Source organism: Triticum urartu, chromosome 4A (assembly GCF_056163025.1).
Source record: "Triticum urartu cultivar PI428250 chromosome 4A, HENAU_Tu73, whole genome shotgun sequence".
Taxonomy (NCBI): Eukaryota; Viridiplantae; Streptophyta; class Magnoliopsida; order Poales; family Poaceae; genus Triticum; species Triticum urartu.
In genome coordinates this window covers 591,552,234-591,577,083 of record NC_141876.1, presented here as the reverse complement: position 1 = coordinate 591,577,083, position 24,850 = coordinate 591,552,234, and the positions used below count along the sequence as shown (strand labels likewise).

Sequence of the window (24,850 nt, the reverse complement as noted above, 5' to 3'; positions counted from 1 at the left end):
GCTTCCTTGTTTCGTTGAGCTGTGCCGTTGGTCGCTAGAGATGCATCATTGGGCTGTGTTCGTCGCGAGAGATGCGCATCAGAGTAATGCTGAGCTCTGCCTGGCTATTCTTCTTTGGCAATGCACCACCGGAGTAGCAGGTTCCGTTAGTATGTAGTGTATTATAGTGTGGCATTGCAAGTTTACATGGCCATCAGATAGGTCATCTAAAGAGTTTTTCCTTGTTTAAATTAAGTTTACATGGCATTGCAAGTTTTACATGTTTGGTGGTGTCTAAAGAATGTTTTGTTCACTTTACTTGTTTTTCCTTGTTTAAATTCATGAGCTGTTCATGTCATGTGTATGGAATTGTTGTACTAAGAAAAATGATTGCTGGTTTCACTTGCTAATACAAGTAAAGTTTGCATATAGTTGGTCCATACAATACAAGTAGCCTCAGGATACCATATAATCTGACCATGCCGATGACAGCATCAGTAGAGTGCGTGTCGGTCTGTCACATGCTGAAAACAAATGTCGCCACCTCGCCATCGCCGGAGCTGGGGTCAGAGCGAACAGCTGGGGTTCAGGGGAGCGCGGTGGCGAGGATGGGGTACTTGTTCTTGGGCATGCGCACCAGCGTCGGCTGCACCGAGGCGTCATCCTCCAGCGCCTTCCAGCTGCACAGAAAACAAACGTTAGAGCTAGACATTGGACACGGTGGCCGGCGGCAGAGTTTGCCGGCGGGGGCACAGCGACTCACTCGTATGTGCAGACTAGGTGGTGGGCGAAGACGAAGATCTCGAGCTTGGCGAGGCTCATCCCGGGGCACATCCGTGGCCCGCTGCCGAACCCCAGGAAGCTGTACGGCTTCAGCGACCCCTGCATACGTGCATTGCACAAAGTCAATCGAGTCGTCAGCTAGCCGGGCCGCTCGCCGGAGACAAGGAAGAAAGAAAGGAGACGCACATCGAATCTGTCTGGGTCGAAGCGCTCGGGGTCGGCGAAGACGGCGGCGTCGTGGTGGATGGACACGACGTCCAGGTTCACCGACGCGCCCTTGGCCACCTCGAAGCCGTCGATGCTGAAGTCCTGCGCGGCCTTGCGCGAGTACCACGGCAGGATGGTGGCCCGCCGCAGCGTCTCGTTCATCACCTTGGTCGTGTACGGCATGCTGCTCAGGTCCGACCACCACAGGTGCTGTGTGTCGTCGCCGTCGTGCGCCGCCCGGATCGCCATGTGCTCCTCCCTCAGCTTGGCCAGCACGTCGGGGTTCTCGCCGAGGAACTTGACGAGCCAGGTCAGGCCCGCCGTGGTGGTGTCGTGGCCGGCCACCAGCAGGGTCAGGATGTTGTCCTTGAGCTGCGCGTCCGTCAGCTTCTCTTCCTCCGCCGGGTCCGACGCCGCGGCGGCGCCGGCTTGCTGGCCGCGGGCGTGCTTCATGAGCAGCGTCTGGAGGAAGTCCTCGCGGACCTCGCCGGCCCTGCGGCGCGCGATCACCTCGTCCAGCATGGCGTACATCCGGTTCCGGCCGCCGAGGCCGCGGTGGAAGGCCGTGCCGGGGAGCTTGAGCGGCAGCGACGCGAAGGAGGAGGAGATGGCCTTGAAGTTGGCCCGGAACTCCTCCTGCTCGGGGCCCTCCGGCTCCAGGCTGACGAGCATGTTGGCGATGACCTTGAGCGTGAACTGCGAGGCCTCGTCGAGGACGAGCACGCGGCCGCGGCCGGCCCAGGAGCCGAGGATCTGCACGGCGAGGCCGTCGATGAAGGCGAAGTGCTTCCGTAAAGCGTCCACGGAGAGGGGCTGCGCGATGAGCCGGCGCAGCCGCCGGTGCTCGTCGCCGTTGGTGGTGAGCAGGCTGGTGGGGCCCAGCACCTGCTTGCCGGTGTAGAAGAGGTTGAGGCTCACCACGCCGTCCTTGCCGGAGAGCAGGATCTTGGCCGCCTCCCGCCCCGTCATGAACACCGTCGTCCGCCCCAGCACGTACGTCTTGAACACCTTGCCGTACCTCGCCTGCCGCTCCCGCATGAAGCTCAGGATGCCGGCCGGGTTGGAGAAGGCGGCGATGAAGGCGAAGGTCTCGCCCACCACCGGCCACCCCATGTTCCCCGGGATGCCACTCATCGGATCGTCGGCCGGCCTCCTCCGGGCCACCCGGAGCCAGAACAGGAGCCCGCAGGCCGCCCCCAAGGCAGCGGCCAGCAGCACGGGAGCTCCCATTCCCAAGATGGCCGCCATTGATGGTGTCCGAGAGAAAGCTTGACAGAGCCGTACGTATCACCATCGCCATTCTTGGCCTTATATATCCTTGTCTCTTGTCCTCTGATGCCTCGTCGTCGTTACGCCCGAGAGGGAGCCATTTGGTGCCATGCCAGGGGTTCACTCGAGTTCCATTGTGATCGGCTCAGCTAGCTTTAGCCTTTGTCTTTGGTGCCGATTTGGTTGTCCTTTTTCCTTTAGATTATATACACCATGCATACATCCATGATTACGTGCTCTGCTTTAGCCCTTGTCTTGTTCACACAGTTTCCTTGTAAACTGAACATATCATTTTTCTTAGATTATATAGAAGTTGTTATAACGGCTCCCAAAACCAAAGAAGTATTTGTGTGACTTGTAGAAGAGTGTGCCGGCCATGTGCATGGAGATAAGCTTTGTTTTAACTTGTGCCACGAAGCTCGTGGACAGGCTTTGATAAGGACTATCAACTATGACATGCCCACAAACGTATTATTCTTGAGGTTAACGTAGCCACGTAGGCAGGATTCGTTTTCTACTCACAGGTACCTACCTGTGGTATAGGTCTATGTTCATTTACAAAAGTTGATGAAACGTGAGAACTAGCCTATGGTTGAATGGTTAACTGAATGGTTGTATCTTAGCCGTTGCATGAATGTGTGTGTATGGCTGGCGAGTTGACACCTTCATCTTGTTCGTGTTGCCCCCACGACAGCTGGACAATCCTCCACCTCCTTCACCCCTCCCCCTCTCCACCTCACTGTCGCCAGAAGGTGTTGTCGGGCGAAGCTCGGCCTATGTCAACGGCGACGGTGGCGTAGGATGCAGTCGACTGTTAGGGTTGCGATGCTAGGTGCGGGACGCGACGGCTGTGTGGTGGAGGGTGCGTACGAGACGGCTGTGACGCGTCGGTGACTCTCTCAGGCGATACGGGCAGACTCCCCGTTCCATATGGTGGGGCTTGCCTGGGTAGGATGAGACATGGGGTGGTAGTGTGTGAGGCTCTGGCGGTGATGATGGGCAGGATCGAGGGTTTGGGCGGCAGCGGTTCTTGGAGATTTCTCCATGGCCGGATCTGGCCCATGTAGGTTTGCTGCCTCAGCGGCATGCCTTGAGCGGGTGCTGCCCCCGCGATGCATGGTGAGTAGTCTTCCTATGACGTGTTGTTGGCTAGAGCCGGTGATCCCCGTTCACAGCCGTGGTGGGGGACGGAACCAGCTAGGACTGGCACCTGTGGCCTATGATTGTCCTCTGTGCGTGGTTGACATCATTGTTGCCGGCCCTCTCCATGGTGGTGCTATGACACAACGGTTTTGCCCTTGTGTTTTCTTTCTCAAGGCGCCCGCTTTCCTACGACCTGGTTTCCTGGTGGCGGTGTCTCTCTTGAAAGCTAGGGTGGTGACCCTGGATGGTGAGGCTGCATGCTTGGCTCTCTGGCGAGCAGCATTGCAGTAGTGGTGGTGTCTGCTCTTGACCGTGTGGATAACAAGGGAGGGGTGGCGGGTGATCTTGGTGTGGTGACAATCCTTGTTTTGGATATGGAGGCCTTCCACTGGTGAGAGCGGGCCCTCCCTCATGGGTTGGGTGAGCAACCTTTGCTCTGTCGAGTGGCACTTGTGAGGGTCCGAGCGAAAGCTTCGCGCTCCAGCGCCATGGACAACGACGCACACGCGTGTCGCTCCCCTCTTGAGGGTATTGTTGTGATCCCCTCACGGCGACTGGGCACCTAGGTGAAAACCCTAGTCCATTTGCTCGGGCTTGATGACGATGGAGCCTGGTGTCATCACCCTCTCGAGGGCGTTGTTTGTGGATCCTCGGTCCCTTTTGTTGCCGCTGGCCAGCAGCTTCTGATTTTGCCTTGTCCCTCGCATGTAGTGTCCTGACTCTGGAGTGAGGTGGTCCCGGCGATCTCTTATATATATTATACACGTGTGCCCATGGTCTTCGTTCTCAGCCCTTGCCATCTCCTGGCATGAGTGGAGCTTCACAGCCCAGAGTGAGAGGGCAGTCACAATGGGGAGTCAACGCGCTCCAGAGATGGCTCGGTGTGTTCGGTACTACGGTGTTCAGTGGTAGGTGGTGTAGTTTTGGTCATATCCAGTAGTCTAGGTTGTCTCTTGTTAGGTGAGGTGTCTCCTATTTTCGCGCTCGGTGTAGCGTTTTTAGCACTTGTGGCTCTCACTCGGATGTTGTTTATTTTTCTTTTGTCCTACTTGTATGAGGATTTCCTCACCATTTTGTATCGGTTTGACTGTTTGGGCTTTTGAGAATGTGTGTGGTGTGTGTGTGTGTTCGTGTATTCATCTAAATTGTAACCTGTGTTTATATCTTCTTTTTACAAACTATGTTTAAAGTTTTGAAATATCCAATAAAACCTCACACATACAAAATTTATAGTACATTATATTCGCAAAAAAATATATGTGGAAATTTGGGCCTATTTGATTTGCAGGATTCTCCAAACACAGGAATAGAGAAAACGGATGAGTGTCATCTCCTCTAATCCTGTAGTATCAGAAAACAGAGTGAATTTGCATCAAAGGATGTGTTTATGTGGGGATCATCAAAGAGTAGTGTCTGACAACACAGGAAAAATGAAGGAATTCTACCAAGAGCTTTGCGTTAGTGATTTCTCTCTCTCCGAAATAGAGCACAGATGAATGCTAAATGAAAATCCCTATTTGTCCTAATCACGTGAATCAAATGACCAATACTAGAAAATTTCACAAGAATTTGAATCCTCCAAAAAAGATCTGATTGAATATCTCTGAATGAAAGGAGTATTGTGGTGTACAGTGGAAACACTAAAATGAGGGGCTAAAGAACAACTCTCACTTTTCAGACACTACTAATCATGTACGTGCACACACGTCTAGTTTGACAGTAATTTTATTATATTTTCAGTGCTAAACTGCAATTAATGTTGATTCTAAGATTAATTATGTTTAATGCAACTAATGTTGTTTTTAAATTATGATTAATGCAATTAACATGTTTGTAATGTATTGATGATGTGATGGCCACGTCGTTGGAGCAGCGTGAGATGTTGGATATAGGTGATTGGATGGCTCAGATCGTTTGGATTCACCAAACTCGTGCTTTTATAAGTAGTAGCAGATTCTAAAACACATTTCTAAAGAAAGAAAGAAAAAACAGAAGTTTACAACAAATGTTAGATGAGTGGTCATTGGGCTGGTTGCATTATATTGCTAGCATGAAGAAGTTTACTACTAACAAAATAAAAATAAAAATAAAGAAGCATCATGATAACAGCAGCGCAGGGTTCACAGCATCGAGACCTTGCAGGCTGCAACAACCACCGTCAACCGCCACAGGGACATTCGAAGCACATGCACATGAACGAGTATCATCGGCTTCGTCCAAAAGCATCACTGCGGCCGCTGATGCAGCATCCTGAACACTGACCTAGCTCGCCGGCTAACTTTTGCCAGCACCTCGATCTCTCTTGCTACCATTTTTTTTTTCAATAGACAACAAGCACGCGATGAACTATCTATTCTGGTCAACATGCTTGATCAGCCGAACTGTTATATTTTAGCCACTTGTGTCGAGCAGGTGCAATGCAACACGACTTGTTCTATAATCTAGGGCTGTCCATTTCATTTATATGGTGATTGGACTGTTTTTCGTAGGCATCAGTCACGCATTTCATTTATAGGGAGTATTTTATCGTTCGGATCAACATTCAATTGATCATATGAAGATCAATCTCTTCCATACAAATGTTGACTTGGGACTGAAGAAGAAAACTATACATCCTACCTATGATCCTACGGTAGCGAAACCACCAATATACGACCTAGCATATCAGCAAGATGGTATGTAGCTTCCCGAAAATCCCAAAATATTCCTCGGGATCAGTAACATACTTACTGTTCATAAGCCTCATACTGGAACTCCATATATCAAGCCACCTGTCTTCTTGGCCCATGCCATCGCATCCAAACGACTAGCTTCCACTTATTCTCGGATTCTTTCAAACAACATTACAAGATTCATGCTAAAAAAAACATTACAAGATTCATCATTACCGGATTGATTCAGTCTTAACAAAGATGCCTTGTGACTAAGTCTTGCTTGTCTGAATTGTCTGAACTCAGCCGCCTGCAACAGCACCCTCGTTGGCTTGGTTAATTTGGTTGTCAATTCAATGACATGCACTTTCCCGCACCGCACTGAACAAAACGCATGAGGATGACAGCTGAACAAGCAGCTTTTTTTTTCTTTGAAGAAAGAACATATATGGAGTACTCCCTCTGTAAAGAAATATAAGAGTGTTTAGATACGGAGGGAGTAGTATTTTGAAGTGGCACATAAATATTGAAATCATATTTTGACTTGTATGTATCCCAAGATTTTCTTTTCAAAACTTTTGAATGGTTTATTTGTTGAGAATTGATAATAAGTACACGATTATAATTTGTTGAATGTATAAAAAAGCAAGTCAAACAAGGACACATTCGTACCTGCCATCACATTTATATAAATAACAAAAGTGATAATTTTATTCTGGAAACGAAGGCAGACATTAAGACCAAAGGGAACACAACTTCCAGAACAAATTCAATGGTATTTGAATTGTGATGATGGGAAGTGGCAAATTGACGGACACCTTAACTGAAGAGCTGTTATCAGGATAGCTCTCATTCCCATCCCAGGTGCTCAGAAGCCTGGAACAGCTTCTTCGACTCTTGTTGCGTTGTTCAGCCGTAGAGCTGCTTGCTCCGGCGAAAGCTGAAGACTTTGGAACCGAGCATCTATACAGGCTCAGAAATTCTCTATCTGCATCTCCAATGAGCCAAATCCACCTTAATCAAGAATGTTTATCAAACCCTGCAATGCACCATGATAGACTCAACAAGAGACTCAACGTATGAGATAGGGCCTCTGTCAATCTTGCTAACCTGTGTTATTATTCAGTAGCCAATATTTCAAACAAGGAAGAGAGGCACGGTACGTATAGTGGAGGACTCTTCGCATATATTAACAGCATAGGAGAACAGTGTTTATAAAAGGAGTTCATTTTTTCTTTTAAAAAAGAGAGCTCAATTAGATTGTACAGAATTATTGACGTCGATGACAATCTGAGTCTGAAGTCTTGATGTTGAGAACCGGTTAGTTGCTTGCTTTTGTTTTGCATCGACAGCTAAAGCTCCTATTAAAAGCCCATTTTTTTAAGCAAACGTCAACCGTGATGGCCTTATCCTTGAACAATTCTGTCATAGCTGACCATTTTGCAAACGTGCATCATCACGGTGAGGTAAGCATCATAATAGCGCACAGAGCGACATAGTGAGGCGGAATAGTGACCTCTTCAGGAATAATTGCAGAAACATATTCTAGAAAACTGCAACCTGATGTCAGTCATGCACAATGATTTTGTAGACGGCCTTTGGACCAAACATTGTGTTTACTGAAGACCTGCAAGATTCCAGCAAAGTTCAACATGTTAACACCAAAAAATTCTAGTTACATGAAAGGAAATAAAAATCCAAGTAAAAATAACAGGATAGCAGATATAAACAAAATATACACTCAAAGTTGTAAGATGCTGCTGATAAAAGTACATTTTAATTTTTTGAAAAGATTGCTCTTGAGTACTTACACACATCTGTAAAACGAGTTCTAGAAGAAATTAGATCTCAAGATCTGCAGGTACCAAATTTACTCCCAAAAGACCAGTACGAAAGCAAACCCGAAGGCAGATGCATGTTAGAAAAAAAAATAGCCATTATCATATTATGTGGATTAGCATTAGCTTGCCCTGATTATAAAATTATATGTAACACTGCAGGAGATTCAGAAAATTCAGGAAAATTTATAGCATTGTGATTCACTCAAGTATTGTTGCTAATCCCAAAGTTACAAGCTAAGAAACAATTGCTGCATCTGTACCAGGATATTCGACTGCCTTATTCAAAACGGTAACTTTCACTCACCTAGACCAACTGTATGCAGCATTGCCCTGAGACCAGGTCCTCCTTCCCAGTAGACACAGTAAGCCTTCTTCAGGTGTCTTATATTTATAGTGGATTTTGAAGATGTGACAATCATCAAAATGGATAGCCAGTGCTTTAGCAAATCCTGCGCCGTCTTTTTAACATATCCTAAAATTAAACTCTGCATTTTTTTTATCATGTGTCTTCTAAAATGCGATGAATTTTCTTGCATATTTCGCTTTGCAATTACAAGTTCCAACAAGCAGTAGATAATGGTGTTTAGTTTCACCGTTTATTTGCAGTACAGGGATCAGGATGTACTCGGTCAGCTCAGAACAAAAGAGATTAATATGATGAGACCATTAACAAATAAAAAAGTGCAAACTAATCATCTGCAAATGAGAAAATGAATTCAAAGACAAGCAAGTCAGCTCTTTTATGTGCAGGTCCAGCAACAGGACTCTAGAAGAAAACTCATCCCCACTGTCTTGGGTTACAGAGTCTAGAGAAACCTTGAACTATAAGCAAAGTTATAGAATATAATAATAAAGACAGGACTGTAGCAACAAGATGAGACAGAAAAAAGCTGGAAAGATTTTGTCATGGCACTGTAAATTCCTGATTGTGCAGTAAATTCCTGGTTATTTGATCTGCAACTGCAAGTGTACAAAAAAAAAACTAGTAGCAGAAAACTGACTTTGTTCTAACATGAAAGCATGAAGAATTAAAGAGTTCTGGTGTGGCTGTGAAAATAGTGGAAAAGCCACTATTTACAGAAGCAGAAATGATAGGAAATTAATTCGGTCAAAGGGCAGAACTTGTTCATGAAATTCCAGCAATCCAAGCAGCAACAAGCGATGTGAAAATCAAAAGAATTAGTCAAATGAGTACATAAGAATATAGTACACTGCATGTGAGCATGCCTTTTCTTCTCTGTAAAGAATAATGTAATGCAGTACATTATTCTACTAGGAAGATCAATTTCCTTCAGATACATTATCCTGAAAAAGAAGAGTTAACAGAATTTTCAAGCTGGTGTTCGCCTCCCCTGTAGTTCAGTATAGTGCTTCATTCCAGTTAGGGAACCAACCAAAGTTTGAACTTTGAACAGGGTTTTACAACCCTGATGGAAATCATCAACAAAGCTCAAATTTTTCTCCATGTTTCGTGTTCTTATTGATTGAAGGTCAAGAATAATTAGGGACAACCAACAGTAGTCATGGTACCAAAAAAACACTCCGTAGGGGCAACAGTGGTATCATTACTGACTAATACATAATCGGAGAATAAATATTTCACTAGAATAGAACCTAAGGTTTCTTCTTTGGATTGACTTTTGGCTGCAGTGCGTGCAGTGGAGTGCTTTCGTGGCTTTGCTCTGCTTCGTTAGTCTTCTGGGCTGGAGTCGGAGACTGGCTCGTCGTCGTCATCGGCGTCGTCCTCCTCCGGGTGGTGGTCACGGCGCTGCTGCTCGTGCGACTCGGCGCCGGTGAGATGGTGGCTGAACTGCTGGTGGTCCGAGTTGGTGTTCTGGACCACGGTAGAGGCAGACTGCCGCTGTTGATGGTAGTCGGCGGCAACGTTGGGGAAGACAGCTCCAGCCGGCATGGTCTGCGCGCCGGCGAGGTTGATGAGCTGTGGCGCGGACTGGAAAGCCCAGTACTGGGTGGGCTGGTTGGGGGCGCCGGCCGGCTGCGGGACCATCCACACGGCGGTGGCCTGCGGGATCATGTGGTTGCCTCCGGCGGCCGCAGCGGCGGACGGCACGGCGAAGACGGGGACGAGGCCCTGCTGGCCGCCGATGGGAGCGAGGCCGCTGGCGACGGAAATGGCCGCGCCCCCGGCGCCGCCCTGCAGGAGGGGGTCGGCGAGGACGGAGTAGTAGGCGGCGGTGGGCGGCACGGTGGCGAGCGGGCCGGCGGCGCGCGTGGGCTGCAGCTTGCGGCGGCGCTTGGCGGAGGCCTCGTCGTCGACGACGGCGGAGGAGGCGGAGGAGGAGGACTGGGTGGGGATCCGGAGCACGCCGTCGACGGTGGTGGCGATGGCGGGCACGGTGCCGGTCCCCGTGGCGGCGACTATGGCCGGCTCGGACTGCTGCAGCAGCCAGCGCACGGTCTCGCCGTCCGACTTGTGCCCTAGCTCGCGGGTGAGCTGGAAGATCCTGGCGGCGCAGGCGGCCGGCATGCGGATCCGGCGGCCGCGGCCCTCGACCTTGGTGTGCCGGTCCCGGTTCCTGGGCGGCGGCTTGCGCACCACCATCCCGCCCCCGCCGGCCCCGAAGAGCTCCACCGGCTCCGGCTTGGGCACCACCATGTACCCCCCGCGCACCGGCACCGGCACCATCGCCCCCGGCTCAGCCACCCCGCCGGCGTGCGCGTGCGCGTCCCGCTCGCCCGGCGGCCTGTCCTGCCCCTCCGACTCCATCACGGCCGGGCAAATTCCCCGCCGCGGCGCGGCTGGTGGTGTTTTCGCGTGTCGCGGGAGATGGTGGGGTGGGGTGGGGTGGGGGTAGGGGGTGGGTGGGGTGTTGTTACTTGGTGGTGGTCCTACCGCTGCCCGTGTGGTGTCACTCGGCGTGGGGCCACCGCCCATCCCGGGTCCCGGCGCTGGTGGTGGGGACCGGGTCCACCTTCCCCCCGCCGCGCTGTAGTGGGCCCGGGCCCCGCGGGCAGGCGCGCATTTGATCCTGATCCTGCCGGATCCGGGGGCCCGGGAGCCGCTGTCGTTTCCCCCTGCCTCCTGCTGCCCGCTGGGCCAGCCAGTCGGATCAGCCCCGGGCCCACCGCGCCCATTAAGAAACCTCCGGCCCCACCGCCCCCGGATGCGTGTGCGTGCGTGCGTACGGGTCAAATCCGGGCGAATAAAAGGGGGTAATTAACGCGTGATTACGAGGTGGGCCCGTCGGATTAGGGTTTAATGGGGGCTGATGGCCTTACGATCCGCGTCCGTGCACGTGACTGACCGCTCCCGCGCCTTTCGAAACCCAAAATGTAGCACCCGCTGGAATAAAAAGGCACCTTTCGGGCGGGGTGGGGGTGGGGTGGGGCTCGGGCACCGCGGCCCCCGCTGGCGGTGGGTGGGGGCGGGACTGGCAGCTGGCCTGGCGTTGGTCCCAGCTGGACCGTAGCACGCCGACGGCGGGGACCACCCGCCCGTTACGGTGGAGATCTGGGCCCGCGTCTCCAGAGATACCATACCACCGTGGAGCAGAGAGCGCGTGCGTCCACGCGCCTTCTCCTTCCGCTCGGCACTGGACGATGGGAGTTTTTTTTTTCTCGGAAATTATACGGTCAGTTTTTTTGGCTATAAATAAACTTGTGGCAAAGGGGTTTCGACGAGTGAAGTCTGTTTTGAACCTTAAGATTATAGAGCCTGACGCAAATGAACTCTCACGTTTAAATTCTTGAAGTTGGTACCCTATACTTCTTGATCCCGGTCAATCTAAACCCTACACTAATCCTATACTTGTTTGGAAGGACAATCCAGACCGGGTTCGGTTGTTTTTCTCACTTACCACGCGGACCTACATGTTATAATATATCTATCTTCTTCCTCAATCTCTTCTTCTCTCTCCTAGCGTTCATATTCTTCCTGGATACTGGATAGCATGTACGGCGAGCACGGCCGGGCCAGCGCGTGGAGCTGCGCATGTAGAATGCTGGGACCCGAGCTCGACTGTGCCCTAGAAACCTTTCATGTGGCGCACCCGTTGATTTTTTTAAGAGATCTCTAACCTGCGGCTTCACGCCTTCACCTCAGCGCGAGCATGACGAACACGACAGATGCCGTCACCTTCCAGCTTGTGGTCGCTTATGCATTCCTCCTTTATCTGCGTCGGTTGCACGCGGCCTCCCCTCCGACCTCCGTCCGCCTCGCCCCACCCCCGCCGCGGTGGGCGGCTCTCGGCTAGCGCGCCCAGAGCGAGCAAAGGTGCAGCTACACGGACATGGCGTCGTCCTGCTCCAGCAGCAGCATGCGAGTCAGTCGGCCCAAATCATGAATCTTGTTCGTGATGCGCGCATCAGGGCCGTTCTTGAGTATGCCGGGCGCGTTGGCCTCGCCGTCGACTTGGACGAGCTGGACTTGCTAGTACTCCTATGCTGTCGGCGCACACTACGTCTTGGGTGCATGCGTTGCTTGTTTGTTTTCAGCAAAGAATCGATCAAGGCAGGGGTGGCTTACGTCGTGTACGTGCGCATCTTGCTTGGACATAATCAAGGATCGAGCTAGCTCCAGATTGTGTACGAGCTCCACGTTCCGTATTCCTCCGGCCGTCATCCTCGATGCTGCAGGGATCGTGGTCCACAACTCGAGTAGGACTAGGGGCCCACCATAGAGCCAGTCGTTGTCGTAGCCGTGGCGAATGGGAGCTCGCCGGCGAGGCCACGGACGCTGGCAACATGACATCTTAGGACCTCGTCTTCCCTCAACCCGTACAAAGCCTTGAATGATTCTGCTCACACACGTATACAAATCACTTCTCCAGTTCTCCTGGAACAAACGGGTAGTTGATGGCTACACGATGAGCATTGGCTGCTGAGAGAGATACAGATTGGGAGATGGAAGAAGAATATGACATATGGACCCGGGTGGTCATTGACTGTGGAGAGTGATCTCGGCCGGGATCGTTATTTTCCTGGTGCGCCAAACGGAGTCAAGGTTTAAATTGACCGGGATTGAGTAGTATAGGGTATCAATTTTAGGGATTTTGATGTGAGGGTTCATTTGCGTCATGCTCTACAATCTCAAGGTTTAAAATAGACTTCATACTCAGATTTCGACTAATTCAGTTGATTACGACGAGACTTTCTCGCCCGTATCAATGCAAGTCTATACGGATAATGATGACAATTGTTGATTATTTCCATTACGAGATATGGTAGATGAGCAAAACAACTTTCCTAAGGATATATACATGACATAACCTGAAGGTTCTGTCGATTCTAAGGATGTCGGTAATGTGTGCAAGTTTAAAGGGCTATTTATGGTTTGAAGTAAGCATCAACGAGTTGGAATATACGCTATGATGAAGTTGTCAAAGGGTTTGACTTTATCAAGAATGGCGAAGAATCATATTGTTAATTGACACCGACATGAAATTTCTTAGTGCAATTAAAGAGTCATTGAAAAAATGACTTTTTCGATGAAAAACTTAGCCGAACCGGGGTGTATACCTTGTAACTCTACGAGGTATATGTGACAACCTCTTCCATACCAATAGTGCCCCTATGAGGTATAGCGGTTTTTATAGAAATAGATCACCATACTCTTTCTTCTTCTAAGAAACACTTATTGTGGAAAAAATTCGTGTTGTCGTCCCATGGGGACGGGGAGAAGGTTGCGTTGTGGTTTGGAGAAAACACAGCACTGGACACAGGCGCAAAAGACTAGAGAGCTCCTAATTGGCGCTCATAGCGCCCGTTAGGCTAGCCATAGTGGGGTAACTTAGGTAGTAACTTAATACACCCCAACACAATTTTGCTTATGTGGCAAGTATTTAATAAGGAGAGAGGTGTTTGGAGTAACATAATATGTTACTGTAACATAGCGCTTGCCGAGGTAAAATGAGTCTATAAGACAATAAATAAAACAATCTGTGACACTACTACTAAGATACTTTGCACTATAGAGATAGTAACTTAGACTAGTGTTATATGCATGACACTAGTATAAGTTACTCCCCACTATGACCAACCTTAGGCTGCTGGCGCTCAAGCGAGGCTATATGGGTCGCGACCCACGAAAGCATTTCACCATAGGTTGTTAGACCGTTACATCAGCCTTTGACCATTGCCCGTTGACCATGAACCTTGGTCGTTGTTTTTGGAGCAAAAAAAATAAACTCAAAAAGAGTTCAATTTTTTTATGAAACCCATGAATAAATGACCATGGATTTAAATATTCGTAAATTTGAAAAACAAATGTGAACATGGAAAAGGTTCATGGATTTGAGAAATGTTCACAAAATTAAAAAACGTGAATTTGAAAAAAAATTCTACAAATCCAAGAAAAGTTCACAAAAAATCTCAAAATTTAAAAAAATCACGAATTTTAAAAATTCATGAATACAAAAAAATTCAGGATTTCTAAAAATGTTCACGCTTTTTTAAATGTGAATGTGAAAGAGTTCTGCTAATTTAAGAATATTTCATGAAACTTCACTGTTTTCCCTCAAATATGAAAAAGGTTCACGAATTCATGAATTTGCAGAAAGTATATGCATTGAAAAATTAATAATAATAAAAGACAAAAACTGTGCCCAAAAAAAACAGGGAGTTTAGCTTCACATAAACTACTTGTACCCAAGAAATCTAGCAAAGGAAATAGGTATTTTTAGAAATCACTAATTAATGAATAACCCTTACAAAGGCCACCTTCACCTTCTTAGAGGCCGCCAAGTGGCCTTGGGAGTTTCCCTTTTTTCGTAGATTCATTTTTCAAAATATTTTATCTCTTAAACCATGCGTCCAAATTATGAACCATTTTCACTGTTGGATTTCTCGCATCGAGACCTTTAAAACTAGATCCAATGTTAATATGTTTTGTCAAAAATATTAATGAAAAAATCAGAAAATATGATAAAAAATCATAGCTAAAAACACTTTTTTTTGTGTGTTTTTCCTCCGAGAGGCACAACTATGCTTCTATGCTTCTCATTGAAGCAAATTTGTGCCTCCACGAGAAGGAAATTTGTGTCTCGGATAAAAAAAATGTGTGCCTCTCATGGAAGGAAAAAAATACAATTTTTTTCATTTATGTGCCTCTCGCAAAAGTAAATATGTGCCTCTCGTTAAAGAAAAAAACATGTTTTTTTCCGAGAGGCATAGTTGTGGCTCTCGCGGAAGCAAATTTATGCCTCCACGGAAGCAAAAAAAATGTTTTTTCTTTTCGTCAGCACGAGAAGGAAATATGTGCCTCTCGTGAAAGCGAAAAAAGCAACGTGTTTTTTCTCCAAAATATTGGGAAAACTGGGCAAAAAGCGAAACCCCCCAAAAACATGAAAACCCCATCTACCCTGAAACGCGTACAGAAAAATAAGAAAATAAATTCCAAAGGGCGCGTCTAGCACATGACACGTGGCGGCGGCTCGAGAACGCGCCAGGTAGCCCGCTCTTAACCCACCAAAAGTAACCCATAAGGGCTCTCGCAAGGGACACCCCTTAGTCAGTTGCTCTCATTGTGTGTTGCTTTGTGCATATATAGTGCGACCCCTATGTGCCTCTTTGCTGTACGCAGATGACTACCTCACCAATCGGCCACTGGGGGTATAAAAGCATTCTTACCGTGATTTAAAAAATGTTTATAAGTTAAAAAGAATCATGAAACTTCTGGAAATATTCCCGTGTTTCAAACAATGTATGCGATATTTTTAAATGTGTATACAGTGTAAAAAACATGCTTGCGTGATGTTAAAAGGTTTCATGCTATATGCGAAATTTTATTAAAATATTCTTGCATTCCAAAAAAATCATGACATTTAAAAAAAGTCATATACAATATAAAATTGATCCGCGCTGGTTAAAAGATGTTTATTTCCATTATTAAATGTAAATGACTTTTTTAAGTAAATATTCACATTTTCCAATAAACTGTCCATGACATTTTAAAAATGTCGAACATGTATCAGAAAACTGTTTCACGTATAGTCCAAAAATATACATTTTGCACTGACAAAAATAGAGGATGGGTTAAAATAATAAATTGATAAAAACTGACAAAGAAACAAGAGGAAAATGAAAGGGAGTCGAAGAAAACAAAAGCAACCAAAGTATAATGAACAAAGAAAAAACCAGTGAAGAAACAAAGAAAAACCAAAGTAAAATGACGAAAAGAGAAAAACAGATGAAAAAATAAAAGAAAAGAAACAAAGAAACCGAAAAAAGTGGAGGAAAGCGAACAATCAACGTGAAACTAACTGCTGCTAGCTAGCACGCTAATGGGCCGGCCCGCTGGTTGTCACCCATTAGCGATTCCGATTTGGAATTGGTTCGAGCGACGTATAGTATTGCGTTGTAACATGGACTGGAGGGACAAACCAACCTGTGGTTGAGATGGTTAGGTGGACAGTGGTATTCCCAACCCATCAGGGTTCAAATCCTGGTGCTCGTATTATTTTTGGATTTATTTCAGGATTTAGGATGTGCGTTTGTGCGTTCATAGGGATGAGTGTATGCGCGTGTATATGAGCGCTTGTGTCTGTACTGATGCTCAAAAAAAACGTGGACCAGAGGGGTGTTACGTAGTTTTTTTTGCTATTTCCTATCGGGTGCCTTAAGCGCCCGTTTCTTTTTTTTAGGGAAGGCCATCATGGCTAACTTTATTAACTTAGATACGAATTACATTGTCCACAAGGTTTGAGACAAGACAGCCTGGTGGCTCATCCGTCCAATGACTACAAAGTTTATTACAATAACTGTAATTTGTTAGCACATGCGCCGCTTGGTTTGAACTACGATAGCAATGCTTGAATTTGACCTTCCCGATCAACGACGAAATATCCACACATTCAGCAAAAATTGCCGCAGCGTCATCCCACCATCTTGTATCGCCTGCACAAGATTCAATTACTATCAACGAGTCCGACTCCGCTTCTACTCGCGGGAAGCCTAGCGAGCTTGCAAAATTCAGACCGTCCCGCATTGCCAATGCCTCGGTCATCACCACGCTGGATGTGTGAGGGATATTTTTTTCGAAACGGAGGCAAAAGATTTGCCTCATCCATTAAATAAGAGGAGAATAGAGTTTAGAGTTTTTACAAGCGCCCTTGCAACACGGCATGGCAATTACTCTCGTACAACAAAACACCCTAGTTTCTTAGCACCTGCCGTAACCCATAATTTTGCCTCAAGCACGATATTTTGGAGCAGGATAGGCGGCGGCGCGCTCTTGTTACGAAACACCCGCGCGTAAGTACACCGAGCAGCTAGAAAAGATCCATTCGCATCCCTGATCACTGCTGCAGTAGCTCCTTCTCTTTCTGCCACATAAAATGCTGCATCAACATTAAGTTTTACAAACCTGGACTCTGGCTTCTTCCATCTATCTTGCACTGGTGCAATTTTCTTTGCATTCGCTTGCCGGAAGTTATTAGCTATAGCCAGAATTGACATTGGCCATTTAAAAGACGGTGGGGGAGAGCCATTGTGAGTGGTCTCACGTCTAATCCACCAGAGGTACCATCCTCCGACCGCGATAAGTTGCTTTACATCCAGGTTGGGCTTGAGCGGCACTTGTCTTGCTGGAGCTAAGAGGATATACTCCAAGACGATCGACCCAAAACGGTCAACCAATTTCACTTCATTGATGTAGTCCAATATTCCTAGGCGTGACCAAAGTTCTGTAGCATAGGAACATTCAAAAAGAAGATTCTTTACATCTTCAGCCGCTCGGTAACAAATGGGGCAAGCTCCATCTGAACCGACATGCCTATTAGTGATTATGGACTTTAGAGGTAAAATTCCATGGAGTGCCCGCCAACAAAAAATTTAAATTTTACGTGGGATTTGAAGCTTCCACAATGTACTCCAAACAGCTGGGGTACCAGACCTTCCTGGCTGCGCTAGCCCATTTGCATGTGCCAGAAAGTTTGAAACCATTGAGTGTGATAAGCTGAACGGACTGAAAAAATACCTTTGCGATCTGGATGCCACGCTATAAAATCCTCAAAGGCGTTGTAGTTAAGTGGAATTTCCAGAATTCTACGGACATCAACAGGGTTGAAAATAGAAGTGATTAAATCTTCGTCCCAATTGCCACTTGTGGGGTCGATGAGGTCATTAACAGTGGTTAGGACAGTTTGTCCACGCGGGGTAATCACCCTCCTATCTGCACTGTTAGGAATCTAGGGATCCCTCCAGATGTTCACTTGCTCTCCAGTCCCAATCCGCCAGATGTATCCCAGTTTGAAGGTCTCTAAGCCCTTCATAATGCTTTGCCATGTAAAAGAAGCCCCATTCTTAAGAGTGGCCTGTAATAAGCTCCCATTAGGGAAATACTTTGCCTTTAGTACTCTTGCACATAACGACTTCGGGTTATTTATTAATCTCCAACATTGCTTAGAGAGCATTGCCAGATTAAAGGAATATAGATCATGGAATCCCATCCCCCCTTCACTCTTTGGATAGCAAAGTTTTCACCAAGTGTACCAATGCATTCTCTTATGTTCTTCATCATCCCCCCACCAGAACTGGGAAATTAAATCTGTTATCTCTTTGCATATTCCTTTAGGTAAACCAAAGACTAACATAGCAAAAACAGGAATAGCTTTTGCCACAAACTTGAGAAGGATCTCCGTCCCCCCATGGATAGCTGCTTTTCCATCCATTCCTTAAGCCTTTCCTTAATCCTTTCAACAAAATGCTTGAAGCAATCACTTCTGTCCGCTCCCACCATTGCAGGTAGTCCAAGATATTTATCAGATAAGGCCTCAGTATCAATGTGCAACAATTGACATATTTCAGCCTTAGAAGCAACTGGAGTATTAGGACTAAAGAAAATACTCGACTTAGCAACACTCACCATTTGCCTCGAGCTTTGGCAATAAGTATCCAGAACATGCTGTAAGGAATCTGCATTTAGCGTGTCTGCCTTCATAAGAATTAGAGAATCATCAGCGAATAAGAGGTGTGATACTGACAGTGCATTTCTGCACACTCTAATCCCTTCTATGCCACCAGCTTCTTCTTCATACTGCAAAAGACTGGATAGACCCTCTGCACAAAGAAGGAACATATAGGGGGAGAGGGGGTCCCCTTGCCTAATTCCCCTTGTCGGGCTAAAACCTTCTGTTTCCTGTGAATTGAATCTCACCTTGTATGTTACAGATTTCACACATTACATAATCATTGCAACCCATTGCTCATGAAATCCTAACTTGATCATCATGTCGTGTAGAAAAGACCACTCCACTCTATCGTAGGCCTTATGCATATCAAGTTTTACTGCGCATAAACCAAATTGGCCAGCCTTTTACTCTTTATCTTATGCACACATTCATAAGCGATCAAGATATTATCTGTGATCATTCTCCCAGGAACAAAAGCACTTTGGGTAGGAGAAATAATTTTCGGGAGAATGTTCTTTAGCCGTAGAGCCAGCATTTTGGAGATAATTTTGTAAAGAATGTTGCACAGACTGATAGGTCTATATTGCGTTACCAACTCTGGAGACTCGGTTTTAGGGATCATCATGATGGTTGTATCATTCCATTCAGCTGGAATCTTTCTTGAGTTAATGGCCAACAGAACTTCCCGGGTAATTTCATCTCCAATTATATGCCAATATTTCTTAAAGAAAATTGCATGCAGCCCATCTGGCCCGGGCGCCTTAATGTCGCCAATACTTGAGATCGCTTTCTTTACATCTTCTGCTGTATATGGGGCCATCAGAAAATTATTCATCTGGTCTGACACCTTGTGTTGGACTCGTTCCAAAATAACAGGATCTGTTTGCTGTACTTCATAGGAGAACAGGTTAGTAAAGTAGTTTAATATATGCGCATTTAGTTCAGCACTACCTTCTAGCCAGTTTCCTGTTTCGTCCTTCAACCTCTTGATGAAATTCCGTTTCCTCCTTGCTGAAGCAAAAGCCTGGAAGAAGGCCGTGTTGCGATCCCCCGCCTTTAACCATGTAGCTCTGGAGTGTTGTCTGGCTTGGATCTCCTCTAATTCCAGCAGGTACTCTATTAGCTCTGAGAGTTCTCTTCTCTTCTCTTCACTATCACCATTTATAGGCCCAACCATGACCTTTTCAAGTTCTCTTTGAGCTTTACGGAGCCGCTTTTTGGGTTTTCTAAGGACCCGTTGGTCCCAATCATGGAACCGGTTGTGCATTTTATTCAACTTCTCATAAATAGTTGTAGCAGTTGGATCGGCTGTAGCTTCATTCCACGCCTCCTCAAGTGTCTCGTTGAAGCTCTGTTCTCTCAACCACCGCGCCTTAAATCTCTTCACACGTACATTATTCGAGTTAGTAGCCGGTAGTATGTAATACTCTGTGTCCACCAACAGCGGCCTGTGATCAGAGTGGTTAAATTCCAGGTTGTGTAGTGCCGCGTGGGGGAAGAGGTTCGACCATGCATCATTCACTAATCCCCTGCCTAGCCTTTCTCTTATCCTTCCGCGGCGCCAAGTAAAGGGGTCTCCAAGGAACCCCATGCCGTGCAACTCGCAGTCGTCAATTGCCTCTTGAAAAGCTTGCATATATTGAACCGGCCGCGGGTTGCCCCCTTCCTTCTCATGCAAAAACTGAATTTCATTGCGGTCGCCAATCAGGAGCCACGGTAAGGACTGACCCTGATGGAGTTGCCGCATACGTGACCAGGTTAGATGTTTATTCGCCCACCTGAATTCACCATACATCCCAGTCAAGCGCCAACTCAGATTATTATTATTATCCTCGATTATTACATCAATGAACATGGGATCTAGAGCGCCCGTTTCTTCGTCGCCATAACCACCATGGTCATCTGTCAAAAAAACAAAAACCCACCACGGTCAGCTCAAAGATATTTCCTATCCAGCCACCTACTCTATTTTTTCTCTTTTGTTTGTACATCAACTTGCAACCCTGGTTTTTATTCGTTTTTTTACATTCAGATTTTTTGCCCGGTTTTTATTAGTGCACTTTTTTCTTGAAAATCTGTGAACTATTTTCCAAAAGTGACGTACTTTTTTCAATATCCAGAAACTTTTCCAAATTCGTGACATTTTATTAAATGATGGTCTTCTTTAAAAATTTTGAACTTTTTTTTGAAAATTGATGAACCTTTTGAATTCATGGTTTTTCTAAAAATCGATGAACTTGTTTTTTAAAATTGTTAACTCTTTCAAAATCAATAATTTTTCGAAAATCAATAAACTTTTAACAAATTCTATTTGTTTACAAATTGATGAACTTTTTTTTTCCAAATCAGTGAAACTTTTTCAAACTCATGGTCATTTTTCATTGTTGTGAACTTTTCTCTTAAATTGGTGAACTTTTTTTTTCAATTTTATGATTTTTCATTGTTGTGAATTCTTGAACTTATTTGAATACATGAACTTTTTTTGCATTGGCAATTTTTTCTAAGCATGTTCGTGAACTTTCAAATTTTGTTCACATTTCCCCCCAAATATTCACGTTTTCTAATAGTGTTTTGAAATAATTCAAAAATCTACACGAGCTACTTTACAATAAATAGCGCAGCTACTCTGATACTCAAAATAATCCGCACTGATGTGAGTCAATCGCATCTAGTAGGTGTAGCGGTTAGCCAAACTCAAAGACAAGTGTAAGGTTGCGAGTTTGATTCCCATATGGGCCACTTTATTGGTGGTTTTTCGCGATATAATACAATTTTTGCGCACGTGGTCGTGGGCCGGCCACCAGGCGGTGCCGGGGGCGCCAGCTGCCTTTTGCGGCGCTGATCCCGGTTTATTTGGTATTCGGTATGCATTCGTTTGTTAAAATTGTGAGATCTGAGATGTACATAGCTTTACTTTGTTCTATGTCCTTTTCTTTATTTTCCCTGTGCTTTTCTTCTTTCCTTTCCAATTTTTAGTTTTTAAATTTCCCATTCATTTATGCATTTTATTTTATTTTCTTCTATTCTATCTTATTTTCTTTTGTTACTTTTTCAAAGTTTTCTTATTGTTTTTCTCCATTCTATTAAGTTTATTTTAATGGGAGTAATACATGTATATTTTTTGCATGATACATGAACACTTTATGGGAGTAATAAATGTCTGTCATATATTGAAAATTATATACAATGTAATATAAAAATGCTTTATCGTGTATTAACAAGTTGCTCCACTTTTTGCACTTTATTTTAGTTTTATTGTTGTTGATACTATTTTTCCTTTCCCCTTTTCGATTTTCTTCACCTTTTCATGGTCATCCTTCTGTTTCTTTTTGGAAAGAATACACACTTTCTAAAGCTTCGTCTGGTATTAAAATAATGTTCATCACGTGTTAAATTATGTTTACCACATACTTCAAAATCTTAACCATGCATGTAAATAATATTCATCATGCTATTAAAAAATTAATCATGGCATATTTAAAAAATGGTCATTGTGTATTTCCAAAAATATATGTTGGGTATTTAAGAAATCATCCTGTCTTTTTAAAATATCATTATATTTTTTTAAATAATATTGGTCATGTAATTTCAAAACATCAATCATATATTTTTAAAATTGTTCATCATGTATTAAAAAATGATCATGTTTTTTGAAAACGTACATCAGACTTTTCAAACATGTTCATAACATCTATTAAAAATGTTTAAATTATTTTCTATCATGTTCATTTTGTATCTAAAAAATGTTCATGTATCTCAAAAAAATATCTTTAAAAATTGTTCACATGGTTGAAAGGTATTACTTATTTCTGGTTGACATATGTGTTCATGTATCTTTAAAAATATAGTTTTGTATTGTACCTACAAGAAAAGAGAAAAGAAAAATAAAAATAACGCTGAGAAAATGTATACAAACACGTTAGCTTTCTTGTAGAGCATACAAAGATTGATTTTTTTTAACACCACACAAACATTTCTTGTAGAGCATACACATACCCAAATTTGGCCCAGTCGGCCCACAGCCATCCGGTTGGGCTATATGTAACTATTTGATGCATTTAATGTTCGCTTTTTCGTCAACGCACATGTCTGAAGGATTCTACATCTCATCGCTCCATTTCAACACACACGAGGATTCCACGTCTCATCGGCCGCATGGGTTCGCCCTCAGCTGCCAGCGCTTGCTAGCGACCTGTGCTCACATATTTGGCTGCTCCCGTTCGCCAGCCACTTGTGCCACCGCACGCTCTCCCTCGTTCGCTCGTGCTTGCCGTGTCGCTGCTTCGTTGTTCGCAACGATGACGATTCGGGTTGTAGCTTTGGGGCGTGTTTGGTTGCCCGCATTAGGCCCAGCCTGGCCCGCGCGGGAAGGAAGTGGCCCGTTTGGTTGCCTGCGTTTACTGTGCGGTCTGCATGGCACGAACCATAAAGGGCGTGTTTGATTCTTTGGATGGCTTCAAGCTGCATTGCACGAGAGATCCTAGGTGAGTGTGGCCTGGTTGAGATGATGCAAGGGTGAGTTGAGATGAGTGTTTGGTGAACTTGTATGATATGGCTGTATGAGGAGCTGAATGTCACTGAACAGGGATCACGCAGAGAGTAAGGGGCAACGGGATCCGGGGACGGGACGACGCTTGGATGAGGACGATGTGGCGCTTGAAGAGGGATCTGGGGACGGCGGCAGCGCTAGACGAGGGATCAGGGGACGGCGGCTGCGCTTGACGACGGATCCAGGCGGCGACATGCGGCGCTAGACGAGGGATTCGGGGACGGCGGCGGCACTCGATGAGGGGTCCAGGCGGCGGCGGCGGCGCTTGACAAAGGCGACGACAACGGTGGTGCTTGCTCAAGGACGGTGGCGGTGATGCTTGCTCGAGGACGGCGGCGACGGCTGTGCTTGCTCGAGGACAGTGGCGTGGGCTAGGGGACGAGATGCCCTGCCTGTGGTGTTGCTCTATGCGTTGACGAGATTGAAGGGATAAGAAAAAAGCGAACGGACGAGCCTGCATGCGTGCTACGCTCGATTTCTGCGTTCCCCTCAGCCTGGCTGGGAGGGCCCTTTTTGCATCCACCGGGCCAGGCTAAAGAGCCCATGCAGGATACCAAACAACACAAATATTGCACGGTGGATGCGAGCCAGCTGCAATGCAGGGAACCAAACACACCCAAAGCACTCCTGGGCCTGGCTCCCTGGGAATGCACGAATCGACAGTTTCTCCAGGGCCAGGCCCGAGCGGTGCACGTGGGCGGCGGCGGCTGCACGCGCGTGGCCACGCTCGAGAAGCCGCGTTGCTTCCCGAAGCGCCGACAGTTATTAGCCTCACCGCCCCTCACCGCTCCCTCTCCCCACTCTTCCCCACTCTCCCAACTCTCACCGGCGGCGGCGGATCGGAGCAGAGCAAGAAGACCACCAGACTCCATCACCGGCGAGCGGATCAGAAGTTGGCCCGCGACAATGGTGGTTAGCACTTCTCTCTGTTTGACATGCAAAACTTTATCCCGTACGATCCGTCGATAGATTCGATCCACGACGGAGGGGAATGAGAAATAGAGGTAGGTAAACATAGGTGTAGTTCATACTAGTTCATACCAGTTCATAGATGCAAGATTGGAATGAAGAAGGGGGATAGGGAGTACACAACGGACACCGGTTGTCCGCAGCGGCCGTCATCGGTGTGCGGAGCGGCTGGTCGAGCCGCTGGCCTTCATCTTCTTCTTCATCACCCTGCGGGCCGATGGGTCGTCGCCGTCGTCCTCGGCGGAGTCGAGGTCGATCTTCCAGGTACGACGGCCTGCCTCTGGCTCCCTCGCTGGCATCTGTACCGCTTCTTCCTCCTTCTTAGGCTCCCACCGATGACCGCCGGCGGCGTGATAGTCGTCTCCTAGTACACTGCGGCACGACGGTCATTAGGAGCCCAGTAGGTCTTGTACTTGCACCACTCCTTCCTCTGTTTAGCGTCGTCGGAGACGGCCTGATTCATGGCCCAGCGAATGATGTCAACTGCCATCGCGCCCTTCGCTGGGTCAGGAATCAGCGTCTTCAGCTCTTCTTTAGTGGCCTTCATGAGCACTGCATTAGATTCATTCTGCATGTCAGGCATGGAGCCGA

General features: G+C 46.6%; 3 protein-coding genes across 3 annotated transcripts; all 3 read right to left on the bottom strand.

Moving 5' to 3' along the window:
- Positions 1-239: 239 nt before the first annotated feature.
- On the bottom strand, positions 240-2,562 carry LOC125553050 (abscisic acid 8'-hydroxylase 1). The gene is made up of 3 exons (XM_048716801.2): positions 949-2,562; positions 743-861; positions 240-659 (listed from the first exon to the last, which is right to left on the bottom strand). Exons 1-3 carry the CDS (start codon positions 2,215-2,217, stop codon positions 566-568), a joined length of 1,482 nt encoding a protein of 493 aa, XP_048572758.2. The 5' UTR covers positions 2,218-2,562; the 3' UTR covers positions 240-565.
- Positions 2,563-9,310: 6,748 nt separating this feature from the next.
- Positions 9,311-10,689, bottom strand: LOC125553053 (transcription factor PCF2). Its single transcript, XM_048716804.2, has one exon. The coding sequence runs from the start codon at positions 10,599-10,601 to the stop codon at positions 9,564-9,566; it is 1,038 nt and encodes a 345-aa protein (XP_048572761.1). The 5' UTR covers positions 10,602-10,689; the 3' UTR covers positions 9,311-9,563.
- Positions 10,690-17,127: 6,438 nt separating this feature from the next.
- Positions 17,128-24,558, bottom strand: LOC147976943 (uncharacterized). The gene is made up of 4 exons (XM_087521033.1): positions 24,466-24,558; positions 19,334-20,470; positions 18,696-18,764; positions 17,128-17,154 (listed from the first exon to the last, which is right to left on the bottom strand). The coding sequence occupies exons 1-4, from the start codon at positions 24,556-24,558 to the stop codon at positions 17,128-17,130; spliced, it is 1,326 nt and encodes a 441-aa protein (XP_087377159.1).
- Between the last annotated feature and the right edge of the window lie 292 nt (positions 24,559-24,850).